A 14,514-nucleotide genomic window follows, 5' to 3' on the forward strand; every position below is an offset into this window, starting at 1 on the left:
GCCTTGCTGTGCTTCTGCTTTGGGAAGTGCACCCATGCCAGAGACAAGCACCATTTCCAGATGCTTGGTTTCTAGTGGGGGAATACAGATGTGTAAATTTGTGGTAACAAGGCAGAGTGAAGCAAGTGATTAACAGCAGTCTGAATCAAGTGCTGTGGAACTTCCGAGGAAAAAGTGATGAACTCTGCCTGATCTAATTGGGAAGCAAGGCCTCATTAGAGGTGATGCTTGCTGAGCCAAGGCAAAAGTCATGGGGAGAATTTTGGTAGTTGGGAAAGATAGATCATTCTAGGCAAAGGGAACACCCTGAGCAAAGCACATGGCCTGATCGTGGATGAAGCATCTGAAGAATGAAGAAGTTTACTTAGTTGGAGTGCAGAATATTGTGGGAGAGAATCCTACGGAAACAGGCTAGAAGTGACATCACAGATATCCTGGGAATGTGTACCTAGGAGTTTACTCTTGACTCCGGAGGCAGTGCACAATGGCAAATGTTTGGGGATGCATTTTGATTGCATAATTGACTGTTTTAATGCTTGCTCTGTCACGTGTGATCTGTATCATATTTTTGTTCACAAAGTGCTAAAAGGGCCAAGGTAAAATCACCCTGAAAGCATATGGTTGTTTTTATATGTTTTTTTATGTTTTAATTATACTGACAGAAATACTGACTATTGTATTTTTGTCCATTACAGGATTCTGCTCTAATACTTGATGTTCCTCTGGGTGTGATCTCAAGAATTGAAAAAATGGGAGGCGCAACAAGTAGAGGAGAAAATTCCTATGGTCTAGATATTACTTGTAAAGTAAGAGATTCGATACTTTCTTATGCAAAGAACAAGGCACGTTAATGTTGAATGATAGTAGAAAATTAATGTGGATTTGAAAAAAAAATCAAGATCTCATGTTCATCTAAGGCCCTGAAAGTGGTTCTTCCCTTAAGAACAAGCTTTTCAAAAGTGCCTGGGAAATAGTGCCCACGTGAAGGACCCACTGCAATCACCAAATACAAGGACTCGAGGAACTAGTCAGTTTGTTAGCTTGACTGAGTGGGAGGAGAACTTTATAGATAAAATTTCTTAAACCACTTTAGTTTTTGCTCCAGCTTGCTCCTGGTGCTCCTTCATGTCATGTGTTACCATGAAGGAAGGAGGAATAGAAGAGATTTTGCCCTCTGTTAACAGGATGTGTCCTTACCTCTAATAACCTACCTAACTTTTGCTTAGGTAACATTTTGCTATGATAGTAACCATTTATTGAGCATTTGTGTCCATCCAAACACATGCTAGGTGCTTTGCATTTGATCCTCAAGTGCAGCCCTCTGAGATGGGCGTATTGTAGATGGGGAGCCTGAGGCTCCAAAGAGTTGGGTAACTTTGCTAAGATAATTTCTGAAGGCTGGGACCCAGAAGGTGGGGATGTGTTCAGGTGTCTTGGGTGACTGTGAACCACCAGTCCAGTGCAGGGCTTTGCAGACGTTTTCTGTGAAGGGCTCAGTAGCAAATATTTTAGGTTTTGTGGGCCACATCGGATTTCTGTTGTGTATTCTTCTTTGTGTGTTGTTTTTTCAACCCTTTTGAAGTGTTAAAAACAAAAACAACAACAACAACAACAACAAAAAACAACAGTCTTAATTTGAAGACCTGGGCTGAATTTTGCTGGCCTTTAGCCAATCCAAGTCGTTCATTCTATTGATAGAGAAGTGAGGCCTTTGCTATCTGAGATTACTTGTCTTGGGTTGCCTAGGGAGCCAGCGCAAGAGCCAGAACCAAAAACTAAGTCTCCTTTTCCTAATCTCATACACTGCGATTTCTCAAAAACCAACATTGTGTGCTTATATTTGGATTATGCTACAATATGGTGTTTTTCTTTCCAGTTTATAAAAGATCAAGACTCGTTTTTTCTATCAGAAACTAAAGGATGATGCCATTATTAAATCTGAACTGAAATTCACCACTACCATCCACCTCAGCTTTTTGGTGGTGTTTTAATTCAAGCTACCTTAATGCTTTATCCATTATCCCAGCTACTGTTTACCCTTTGGGGCCTGGAGACATGGGAATTTACTTTGAAGGAAGGCTTTTGTATTTTGCATAAAAGAATTTATGGGAGTAGAGTGTTTAATATTAGAGTACTCAAGGGAAAATGGGGTTGCTATATTGACAGTTTTGAGGTGACTTTCATTCTTACAGTGTTGAAAAAACCCTATTTTCTGCCTTATAATAGGAAAAACTAGTACTTAAATATCAATCCCCCCAAAATTAATGAGACAAAGCACATTTTCACCCTTGACTATTTAAGAACAAAAGGCGTAGGAACAACTCACCAAGCATAATTCTGAAATGTTACATATGTATATTTTTTGGAGTTAGCATGAGCCCAAAGGTGATGGCTTAGAACAATGTTGTAGCACAACCTTTTAACTAAATGATCTCCCCAGAAACACTGACGTCACAGAATCATATTCCATTTTCTCAGTAACAAACCTGACATTGATATAGAGGAAATCTGCTGCAGTGAGATAAAAGACTCACTGTCCTGTCTCTTATAGGTCAACTTTCGCCTGCATTCAATAACCATGATACAACCGCAATTCTCTCCTGAAACAAGTAGTTACAACTCCTGTAGATTTGTTTTTGCCAGCAATGCACATAGAGATTTCTGCTTGCCAGTAGCAACTTTCCCACAGTAGATACAAGTCCCAGAGGATGTTGTCCAGCAGCAGGAGAAAGGTAGTTCTGAATATGCAAATTCTTATCCTGCAGGCCCCATACCAGCCCCTGGTGCCTGTGTGGAGTCTTTCAAACAAACAAACAAAAAAAGTAAAGTAAAACCATACCACCACAAAGCCTTCTCTTTCTTTCCCCACCTCACTCCCATGTACTCGCCTTAAAGACATAGTGTGGCATTTTGAAGTGAGCAGTGATGTGTGTTGTTTCTTGAGAAATGACGCCTCAATAAATCAATTCTTCAGAGTCGTTGCAGCAGGGGTATGTATTCTTCAACTCTTACTATAGTGAGGCTTGGAACATCACCATATGACCCGGCTGTTAAAACGGCTGAGGGTCTGACCAGGAGACTCTTAGCCCATGTGGATCTTTCCCTGATGAGTCAAACTCTGAGGAGACCGGGTGGAACTTACAGTTAGTCTGTGCTCCTATTTCTGTTACAGATTTGGTGATCTGCCACCTGTGAGTCATTTGCCTTTTCTACTTCAGTTTTGTTGGCAAGAAATAATATTCTGTCTTTAATTGCATCTTAATCAGATGGCAAAAAGAAGTTACTTGAATCACTTGTGCTTTGGCACATTGAAAGTAGCTGTTTGAATCACTGATAGATCAGAATAAATATTCATGTAGAGATGGTCTAATTTCTGGCCAAGCAGTGAAGAGAATGATGTTACAGAGTTACCATCCGACTTGCGGCTGTTAGGAAGAAAGTTCCTCACAGGGCCTGAGCCCTGAGAGTACTCAACTCTCTAGTATTGCACTTGTGGCTGGTCGTAAACCCTTTTAATGCATATCATCCCATTGAAATGATTATTCCCCTTATTTAACTATTCATTGCATCATGAACCAATAACTAGTATCCCAATTTTCTTGGGAGGTGATATGAATGGATTGTTGGACTTTATCCTGTGACATGCTTTTTAAAAAAGCACAGAATCTTGGAGCTGGCAAGGCCTAGTAGATGTCATCTGTGTACAGAGTGCTCAATCTCAAGTTCTTTATGAGTGGTCTCAGACTTTAGTTCTTCATACTTTATTTGCTGCTATTTGTGTTTGGAGATGTCTTGTGAAGGCCATAGCCTGTGCTGGTCCTTCAGACTGAAGACTTGGGAAGCGTTAAGAGTACTCTTGAGATAAGGAAGGAAAAAGCACCTAGAAAAAAAATGAAGATTGTGATATCCAAGAGGGCAACAACTAGGTCTGTACCGCTCCTGAAGTGGCTCCGTGGTCCAGCATAGCACTCCTTTATCTGCAATGAAAGTTGAAAGTGCACTGCAGAGTGTAGGGTTCCAATGCAGAGCTATCACTCAGTCACAGCACTGTAAGTGATTTTTTTTTAAAGAGACAACCTTAAAAAAAACTCCAGTCTTGAAAATAAGATAGAATGTTATATCTGTATATATAATACAAATTGACATTTAAAGGAGCTTATTTGTTTTGGATTTGGTTTAAAAGAAAGTTTTCCTGCTTATTGAACAGATATGTATTGGAAGCTACCTTTAAAATCTGGTTTTGACTGTTTATTTTTAGTTCCCAGAAGTATAGTTACTACTAATATGGGCTACTTTAATGTGGCTTATATGGAACTGTGAAGGTAAAATTGTAGAATAAAAATATATTACTTGCATGAGAGCTTAAAATGTCATTTAGGAAGACAGCTTCTTTATTTTAATGACATGTTTGACAATGTTGAGATTATATTTGATAGCAGGTACTCTTTAGAAGGGCTGTTTGAATAAAATAGTTTTATAATTAAAAAAAAATCAGGGCTGGGTGTGGTGGCTGACACCTGTAATCCTGGCACTTTGGGAGGCCGAGGCAGGCAGATCACCTGAGGTCAGGAGTTTGAGACCAGCCTGGCCAACATGGAGAAACCCAATCTCTACTGAAAATACAAAAAATTAGCTGGGCGTGGTGGTGTGTGCCTGTAGTCCCAGCTACTCAGGAGGCTGAGGCACGAGAATCCCTTGAACCCAGGAGGCGGAGGTTGCAGTGAGCCAAGATCATGCCACTGTACTCCAGCCTGGGCCACAAGAGACTACGTCTCAAAAAATAAGTAAAATAAAATAAAATAAATTTTAAAAAATTAAAAAATACCCCAGAAACCAGTGAAAGTAGATGGACCATAATAGATGTTAAATAACTCAGAACCCAGTGAAAGTAAATGGATCATAATAGATCTTGTGCAAGGCAAGGTTTGATTTTTTTTTTTCCTTTTTATAAAATGAATTTTAGCTCTATCTTCTCCTTAGTGCTAGTTGCTTTATCTTGTCTTGACATTCATGGCTATGATGGAAATATTTTCAGGTGTTCTTAAGCCAGATATATCAAATTACCATATAAAACAAAGCAATTTTTGTAATTTAGATTAATTGCCCTTTTAGGTAAGTGAATCTTCTCCCTTAATTGAATGGAAGATTTCTTGCTAATTAACATGACTTTCTTTGAAGACTGAACTGTCATACTTCTCCTTTGCCCCCAGGACATGAGAAACCTGAGGTTCGCTTTGAAACAGGAAGGCCACAGCAGAAGAGATATGTTTGAGATCCTCACGAGATACGCGTTTCCCCTGGCTCACAGTCTGGTAAATTCCAGCGTGCTCCTCAGCGTGGGAAGGTTCTCAGTGCCTCCTCTGTGAAAACTGCCCGCGAGCTGGGATCCTCTTTCTTTTACTGTCTGTGTTGTGTTTCCCAGTGTGATGTGTCTATGGGGGTGTTTATTAAATAATTTCATCATTTCCAGAGGGAATAGGTCTCTCCCCTGTCAGTCTGCGTGGGATGGATTGCCCCAGGTGACTGAGACACAAAGCCCTGGAGGCCGGCAAGAGCCCTGCAAGAGCCCGGGAGCTTCACCAAGGGCACCTTGTGCTCTTCCAACCCCGAGTGTGCCCTCAGTCTTGGCCATCCCGCCTGAAAATGGAGGCGGTAGTGAGGCGGACTCGGGTGGCTGAGTGCGACACTGTGAGGTCATATCCCAGAGTTCATTGCTTTCACCTTTGGAGCTAATAAGCAATGAGTGTCAGGCTTTTGTGGCTCCAGTTGTAAATGGGAACAAACTCTGAGTCTAAATGCCATTTGAGCAAATATAGATGTGTGGTGTAGGTACTGCACCAACAGCTGAATAGGGGCAGGTTTACTTTTGAAAAGAATAACCTTTCAAATGTCATTTGATCGCATTTAGTATGTAATTGGCAGGACCAATTTATTGTGCATTTAATTAGTTGTAATCTATGACTTAGTCCAAAGGTGATTCAGTATGTGTACCTAAAACTTTTCCTTCCTCTTCACCAAACTACTGGAGCAACCTTACTCTTACTGCATGACTGAAATAAGCCTTTCTATGAGTTTTGCTCTTAGAATGATATTTCTTTATATCCTGCCTCAGCCTTACCTCCTTTTTTACTGCCGTGCCTTGCTTGAATCTTCTAACCCCTATCGTCCTCATCAGTTTGACTTGAACTTAGATGCAAATACCTGCTAAGGGGAGAGTGAGGAAATAATTATTTACAACATACACTGTATAAATGCCTTTATCTTAAGTATAGGATGATCATACTGCAGACTAAACCCAAGGTGATGGAAGGGACCCTGAAGTAAAAGAGGCATATGTTGAACACAGATGAAACTGTCATGCTTGGGAACAAATGTGCTCATCTCATAATTGAATCTATTTTCAGCCTTTTCTAAGTTTCCGATTAAATATGTGATTTTTAAAAATATGTCTATATTAGAGTTTTTAATTCTATTAGGATAAAAAGAGAGTCTGATGGGAACACATCTTCTTAATTATTATGAAAGTGAGAATGTGAGTCTGATGAAAGTTCAATTAGGAAATGTGTTCTGTCTTGATTTATGCATATCTGGCCCTAAATTATCAGAAATTGACAGAATGGCGGGTTTGAAGGAGCTGAAGCCCCAGTCTGTCTCCTGCAAGATCTTGCTTCATTGACCATCCCCTTTCTCTGGTATCTTCTGTTTCTTCTAGGGTATACTCCCCTAAAAATGTCAAGTGCTGGACCGGCTTTCCCCTTATACTACTGTCCCATCTTTCACTTCATTGCCAAACTTCTGGAAAGAATATTCTAGCCTATCCTCGTCTCCAGTGCATTCATTTCTCCAACCCATTCCAGTATGGAGCTCATTACTGGCCAAATCTAGTGGCTCATTTCCATCTCATTCTGTTTGATCTCTTCTCCGGTATTCAACCATTTTGACCACTGTCTTCTTGAAAGTCTTGGTTTCTGTATTCCTGCACCATCTTGATTGTTCCTTTCCAGTCTCCATTACCTCTGTCTTTTCCTTAAATGTAAATATCTCTTCACTCTTATCCCTCTTCTCTTCTCGCCTTATTAACTTTGCCTTGATGGTTTCGTTTAGTTTAAAGTCGTCACTGCTATGTAGATGACTTCAGATCTAACCCTGATACTGTCCTTGAGTGAGTCCAATGAGTCTAACCCTCAAATTCCTTCCTCTGGGAGTCTGAGAATCACAAGCTCAGCTGGCACAGTGGCTCACGCCTGTAATCCCAGCACTTTGGGAGGCCAAGGTGGGTGGATCACTTGAGGTAAGGAGTTCGAGACCATCCTGGCCAACATGGTGAAACCCTGTTCTACTAAAAATATTTTTAAAAAATTAGCTGGGTGTGGTGCTGGACACCTGTAATCCCAGCTACTCAGGAGTCTGAGGCAGGACAATCGCTTGAACCCGGGAGGCAGAGGTTGCAGTGAGCTGAGATCGTGCCATTGTACTCCAGCCTGAGTGACAAAAGCAAAGCTCCATCTCAAAAAAAAAAAGAATCACAAACTCGTCGTTGCCCTAACCTCTTTGCAGTTCATGAAACCCACCTTTCATCCTATACGTCCCGCAAGTTTGAGGATCCCCAGTTGTTTAGGTTTGATAACTTGAAGTCAGCTTTTCAATTCCTCCCCTGCTATTCCTCCCATAGGCACATCAATTCTGAATCCTGTAAGTTCTACTTAGTAGCAATACCCAGCTATTTCCTGTCATTTCCACTTATGCTTCCTACCTTAATCCATACTTCCAAACTGGCTTCCCTTCTTTCAGTTTCTTCCCCTTCCAGCTAATCCTACACAATGCTGTCAGTTGTTTTTTTGTTTTTAAATATGATCATGTTACTGTATCACCCTCTACTCCCCAAAAAACAAACCCCCAGTTACTTTTCATAGCTTGTGCCCTACACTGCAGCTGCACAAGGCTGCCCTATGCTCTCCTAGCACACACAGTACCTTCTTGGTTCAGATTTTGTTATCCCCTTTACCTGCAATCCCCTCGTCTCTTGCATACCCATCTTCCACACATTCAGCCTTCAACATCTTAATCTGTCCTCTGTCCTTTTCTAGGCCATATGTGTGTGCCCCCAGTGAGAGTTCATCTTACCTCTCAATTGTTAGTCTTGCAAGTTCCTCTGTCAGAGCACTTATCTCAGTGTGCCTTATGGAATAATTTTGTCATAACTGCCTCCTACCTCCCCCTACCACTGCCTGATAAATTATGAGCTTATCAAGGCAGGGATCAGCCTTTATTTCTCTCTCTACTGTCAGCACAGTGGCATCTGCATGGGAGTTTTGCAATGATGGCTTTTTTCTTGAACTCGGGTTTAGTAGAAAGGAAGGAAAAATCACTATATGGAAACAAATGAGATGGATGTTTCTGAATATTGCAAATCTAACACCAAAACCTAGAAATCTCTGTTGCTGTTATTGGAGTCATCCGCAGAGTGCTTGATTTCTGAAGTCTGTGGTACTTGGCCATATTTTTCATACCTGTGCTGAGAATCCCTGCTTCTTGTTTTAGGAAGTCAATAAAGTAACAAACTGCCAAAAAAAAAAAGGTCAACTGAGTTGCTCATCTGAAGTTTTGGAAAATGACATTATCTTAGGTTTTGATCACTGAAAGTCATCCTTAAAACAGTTTGCCAGTCACCAATACAAGATACAGATTGAAACAGATCAGCCCTTGAACCTGCTTTTGGAATAGCAGTCCCTGATACTCAAGTCCACATGTGTAACTGTTCCATCAGTCAAGTTCATTTCATGTCTTGTGTTGGATGGTGTCGCGATACAGTGGGGGCATTCAAGGATAAGTAGTGTGTAGGATGAGTGGTACCTAGTCCCATTGAGGGATGTGACAGTCAAACAGTAGTGATGTGACAAATATGGTTAGCCCCAATATAAGATAGTATACATTCAGTTGTGCAAGAGAAACGCAAAGGAAATCCACTGGGGACTCACAGGAAGAAGAGACCACATGTAACCAAAATTGGAAAAGCCTGCATGGAATTGATAGTTGTTAGTGTAGGGCCTTGAAGGATGGATTCAATTTCCAGTGAAGGACTTCTGAGGTCTGGAACTTGAGTGATGACGGTAGGGCACTGTGCACAGAGTAGGAAAGTCAGAAAAAGATTTTATTTGCAGAAACAGGTGGAAGAAAGGGGAGGGGGAAGGAACAATGAATTCTGTTTTGGACACACAGCATTTCATGTATTTTGACAGAATTGACAGCAAGCCACTGAAGGCCTGCCCCTCAGAAAAGAGTCTAGAGATGTAGATTTGGAATAGGTTCTTAAGTCATTTGAAGTTATGGGCTCCTTTGAGAATACGAAGTAAATTATAGCTTCTCTTCCCCTCAAATAATGCAGTCATATACAAAACCCTACCTAAAATTTTAGAGGACTTTGGGCCCCTCTGAAGCCCCTTTGTGGGGCCCTGGTAAAGTAATCCTGGTATGTAATAGAGAAGTCCCGAACCAGAATCTTGGGAGAGGCCATCTTTTAGGGAGTGAAGATAGGAAAGGAGCCAGCAAACTGAATGGTTACAGAGGCAAGGGAAGAGCCTGGAAAGGATTAACAGGATGTCATGGGTGTCAGTGCTGGGAGAGCCAGGGAGATGGATCACAAGCTCCCTGGGGGAGCTGACCTCCTAACTGTGACCTGCTTAAAAAGTCGGGACCTCCTTTTATTATCTTTGCAACTCTAGTGCCCGGTCCAGTGCCTGGGATTTTTTTTTTTTTTTTTTTTTTTAACTTTTATGAATCTCAGAAAATGATCTCAGGGTGAAGGGAACAAACACCAGTTTGCAGGTGTTTAAAGGAAGCATACTTGGTTTAAAAAAGAGTAGCAGGCATGTTGAGGGAAGAATGTTTTTACCTTAGAATTTGAAAAAGGAAAATGAATATATTTGTGGAAAGAAATCTTGTCTCTTTTTTTTTTTTTTTTTTTTTTTTGAAACGGAGTCTGGCTCTGTCGCCCAGGCTGGAGCGCAGTGGCCGGATCTCAGCTCACTGCAAGCTCCGCCTCCCGGGTTTACGCCATTCTCCTGCCTCAGCCTCCCGAGTAGTTGGGACTACAGGCGCCTGCCACCTCGCCCGGCTAGTTTTTTGTATTTTTTTTTTTTTTTAGTAGAGATGGGGTTTCACTGTGTTAGCCAGGATGGTCTCGATCTCCTGACCTCGTGATCCGCCCGTCTCGGCCTCCCAAAGTGCTGGGATTACAGGCTTGAGCCACCGCGCCCGGCCAATCTTGTCTCTTTTTAAGGCACAAGAGAGAAGGGATCTTTACTTGAGCAGGATCCTGAAGAAGGCAGAGGGGGATGGGACCCAGCCCAGTTTGTGGGGCAGTTTGGGAAAGGAGAAGGGACCGTTACTTCTCTGAGACAGGAGGGGAAGAAAAGTTTCCTAACTGTCACAGTGGGGAATGTGGGAGTGTGCCAAAAAGGGCTTTCCTAGAGGTAACATAAGCCCGATTGTCTTGAGCAATACAAAGGACCCCTGCTCGAAAAAGATTACTTTGTTAATATTATTGGAACTGTTCAGCCAGCTGCAGATTATCTTAGTGATTTTTATTGGCATTTGAAGTCAGAAGTGAACTTGCTGTTGCATCTATGAAATGGTGTCTGGAGGCCAAGCAAGCTGGGTCCTGACTCTGGCCAGGTCATGAATACACCATGAGTGGGCTTTTTCATTTCAGACCACCCCTTTGGCTCTCTCTGGCCTCCTGTCCCATTAGTATTTTCACCACTCCGTGTTTTCAAGTCATGGCTTACACTTTGAATTGAACTTGAGCTGTTCAGCCACACAGAGTTCACCCCAAACCATTAACTTCATTGTTTCTGTGTTATGTCAATCTGGTAAGATGCACACTTTTTTTTTTAGTAACATTTCTATTTTGGCCAAAAATAGATAAGTAATAGATAGGTAAATGATATATTTTAATAAGAAGTGTCAGTGTTTTTGATAGTATGGTGATTTTTTTTAAGGCAGAAATTAAAATCATGTATAACTGAACAGAGCCTGATAGGGCTACAGAAAGATAAAGTGTTTGGTTGTTGGGGTGATATGTTCAATGGCAAAGTTGTTCTTTTATTGATTTTCTTCGTTTGCTCATTTTTTACTCAGATGGGATAATCAGAGATAATACACATATTAGATGAGAGTTTTTTAAACTGTCAGTCCTAACCTATCAGTGAGTCATAAAATCAATTCATTAGGTTGCAGCCAGCATTTTTAAATAGAATAGAATATATTAAGAACATAACACATAATATGGATGAGTGTGGCTTCGTGAAACATTTCTCTCCAGTGTATGTGTGTACTGGGTCATGGTGTTGAAGTGCACTGCTTACCGTTAATCGTGGTCCAAAAAGTTTGAAAAACACCATTTTAGGTAATGGTAGAATATGTAGAATAACATGCACTTTAAGTTGTTGTAGGTGTTAATATAGTCACTTAAATCTACCTTTACAGCGATAGGCGCACATAGATTTTCTTGAATTTTAAGTGAAGGTTTAGAGTTTATGAATAAACTCATGGGATATAGACTCACATAAAGGAAGTCTAGGGCTAGAAGAAATGAAGCCTGAGACCCAGGTGCCAGGCTTATAGCAGCCACTGTTGGGGAGACCCTGTGAAGGCACATGTTTACAGAGCCCTTCTGGTGTGTGGTAACAAGCATGTGCCATTGGAGTCCAGTGGTCTGTGTCTGAATCCAGCTCAGTCACTTACCTGCTTGGTGACCTTGGAAGTCACATAATGTTTATGCGCTTCTGTGTTCTCATCTGTAATGGAGATAATAACAGTCTCTACCCCGTTGGGGTTTTGTGAGGATTAAATGTAAAGTACGACGCTGCCTGGCATGCAATAAGTACCCAATAAATGTCAGTTCTGTTCTTAGTGTGCTGTTTTCCCAGCAGGTGTAGAGAATAAGGATGATTACCCAGCACACTTTTGCCCAAGACTATTAATAAAGTGAACATGATAACATGTGGGGCACTTTAAGCTCTTTAAAAGAAAGATGCTGTATATAGATTAGTATTCTTATTAACAAACCATTGGTTGTACCTTGAGAAAGGACTCTTTGAAAGTCAGAGCATTAAATCCAGAAAGCAGCTGACCTAGAAGGGTGAGATATGGGGGGCAGTGATATGTATGAAAAGAATTCTTCAGAAATGGTTTTCCATGATTTTCTTTCCATCTTTTGACCCTGCTCAGGCTTACTACTTTTAGGGAAACATGGCTCATTCAAGTTTATGTTTCTGCACTTGCCACTCTTCTTTGACATTCTGCATTAAGCTTTTTAGAATCACAATATTTCTGTTATTCTATGAACTGATTAGCAGTCATATAGTTGCGAAATGTTTGTTTTCGTGTGTGTGGTGGGAGATATTTGACCTTCTTATGTCAGTCAGAAAATACACAGGTGAGGGAACTTGCTCTTGCTAGCTCTAATTTCAGGAGAGAAGCAGCTGGGTTGCACGACCTTTGCTGTGGAGACCAGCAGCCTTCTGAGGACTGCTGGCATAGTGCATTAGATTGCATGCAAAGGATGGAAGCAAGGTCTTCCAAACAGCAGCAGCACCTTTGTGAGCAGGGCTCATCAGCATTTGCAGGTGTTTATTACAGCTGCCTTTGGTTTTCATAGTCTTTGCTGCTTATTTATTTTTGCCTAGCTTTGGTGAACCACATCAAGCCCTGCCATATGGCTTAAACACTATCATATCTACCCTGTGTCCTCTTTTGCTCTACTCCAATTGTGCTTACTTATTAAAAAAAAAATTGTCATAAAAGTTAGTAGAGTACATTATGGAGGTATATATCTTTTATGATCATTTGAACGACAGGTATAAATGATCCTATAAATGATCCTGTGAATGGAGAATTAACATAGGACATAGGATGGTTTTTTGTTTGTTTGTTTTAGACAGAGCCTTGCTCTGTCACCAGGCTGGAGTGCAGTGGCATGAGGCACGATCTCGGCTCACTGCAACCTCTACCTCCCCGATTCAAGCGCTTCTCCTGCCTCAGTCTCCCGAGTAGCTGGAACTACAGGCGCATACCACCAGGCCCGGCTAATTTTTGTAGTTTTAGTAGAGACGGGGCTTCACCATGTTAAGATGGTCTCCATCTCTTGACCTCGTGATCCACCCGCCTCGGGCTCCCCAAGTGCTGGGATTACAGGCGTGAGCCACCGTGCCCAGCCAACATAGGATGTTTTATTTTGTGCCTCAGAAATGTGGAAATTTTTATAAATTGCTTTGCAATTTTAAACGAGGCTTAAATTTAGTGGACCCTTACTTTCTGGGCTGATTATGGAATTACTACATAAAGAGAAACAGCTCATTTTCACAGGGACACTGAAATGAAGTGCATATACACATGCTTTTAGCCTAGATGTGGCCTGATGACTAAAAGTTATTTCTTAGTTTTGTTTCCTTTTTGGGCAGGACTTTTTTTTTCTTGAATCAACAGTTAACTTGGCAAATTGACATACTAGTTACGCTTTTAAGTCTCCTTCCTTCCTGCCTCCTCTAAGACTTGGTCCTCTATTCTCATTGATCTCTCTGTCTCCACCACCTTCTCCCTCTCAGCCTTGAAATGTGCTTGGTTCTTCTCCGTATTGCCTGTCCTCTGGAACTGACATTTCACCTGGTCTCCTGTAGCATTGCTGTCTATGGTCAGAAGCATAGAATTCCCCGCCCGCATCCACTCACTCCATAACTCATTGCAACCAGATTTCTAGCCCGCTCACTGGAGTGGAATGATTCTTCTGAAAATGGCCCAAGGCCCTACAAGTTAGAAAACCTGGTAGTCTGTTAGACCATATGCTTTTCAACTGCACTATCGTTTGACTCTCAACTATTCCACCCCTTCCTTTCAAAGTGGTGCTTTTAAAATATTGAGTAGATACAAGAGGATATTTATAAAATATGTATAAAATCTAAAGAATACTGATGGATGGAACTTTCCTTTGTCTCTCCTGAAATGTAAGCTGGGTAATTTCTTCAGTTTTATCTTCTATTTCGGCTGTGCCTGATCTGAGTTTTTGTTTGCTAAAATTTCCATTGTTATGTTTTTTTAATTATAAAAGTTCTATTTGATTGTTTTTCAGATTTGTTTGGCCATTATTTATAATCTCTTCTTCTGTGCTCAGATTTCTCATCCTCTTTTTGACTTCTGAAAGCACATTAAATCTAATTTATAATATGCATCTGATGATTACAATACCTGGAGTCTGTGTGGCCTTTTTCTACCACAGGTGTGTGTGTTTGCTGGCTCATGGCACTTCGTGTCTGATGTGGGTGTGTCTTGTTTGATTATTGCCTGCAAATTCCTATTCCTTGGAACTTTATCTGTGAGAATACTCTGAGGCTATGACTGAAGGCAGTTTTACCAAGAGAGGATTTGTGTTTCTTTCTGCCAGGCATCTTGAAGCACAACTGGTTTGGGACGCTTATGAATTAAATTCTCAGGTTGGATGTTTTTGGAACCATCCAA

General features: G+C 41.1%; 1 protein-coding gene across 2 annotated transcripts in view; it reads left to right on the forward strand.

Annotated features, from left to right (window-relative positions):
- The window catches only part of MTM1 (myotubularin 1), a 104,783-nt gene that overhangs the window by 44,997 nt on the left and 45,272 nt on the right, over positions 1–14,514 (forward strand). For both annotated transcript variants that reach the window (XM_010364320.2, XM_010364321.2), the window contains exons 5-6: positions 696–806; positions 5,211–5,312. In XM_010364320.2, coding sequence (XP_010362622.2) covers positions 696–806; positions 5,211–5,312 — 213 coding nt within the window. The remainder of the gene's footprint in view (positions 1–695; positions 807–5,210; positions 5,313–14,514) is intronic.

This window comes from Rhinopithecus roxellana, chromosome 7 (assembly GCF_007565055.1).
Source record: "Rhinopithecus roxellana isolate Shanxi Qingling chromosome 7, ASM756505v1, whole genome shotgun sequence".
Classification (NCBI taxonomy): domain Eukaryota; kingdom Metazoa; phylum Chordata; class Mammalia; order Primates; family Cercopithecidae; genus Rhinopithecus; species Rhinopithecus roxellana.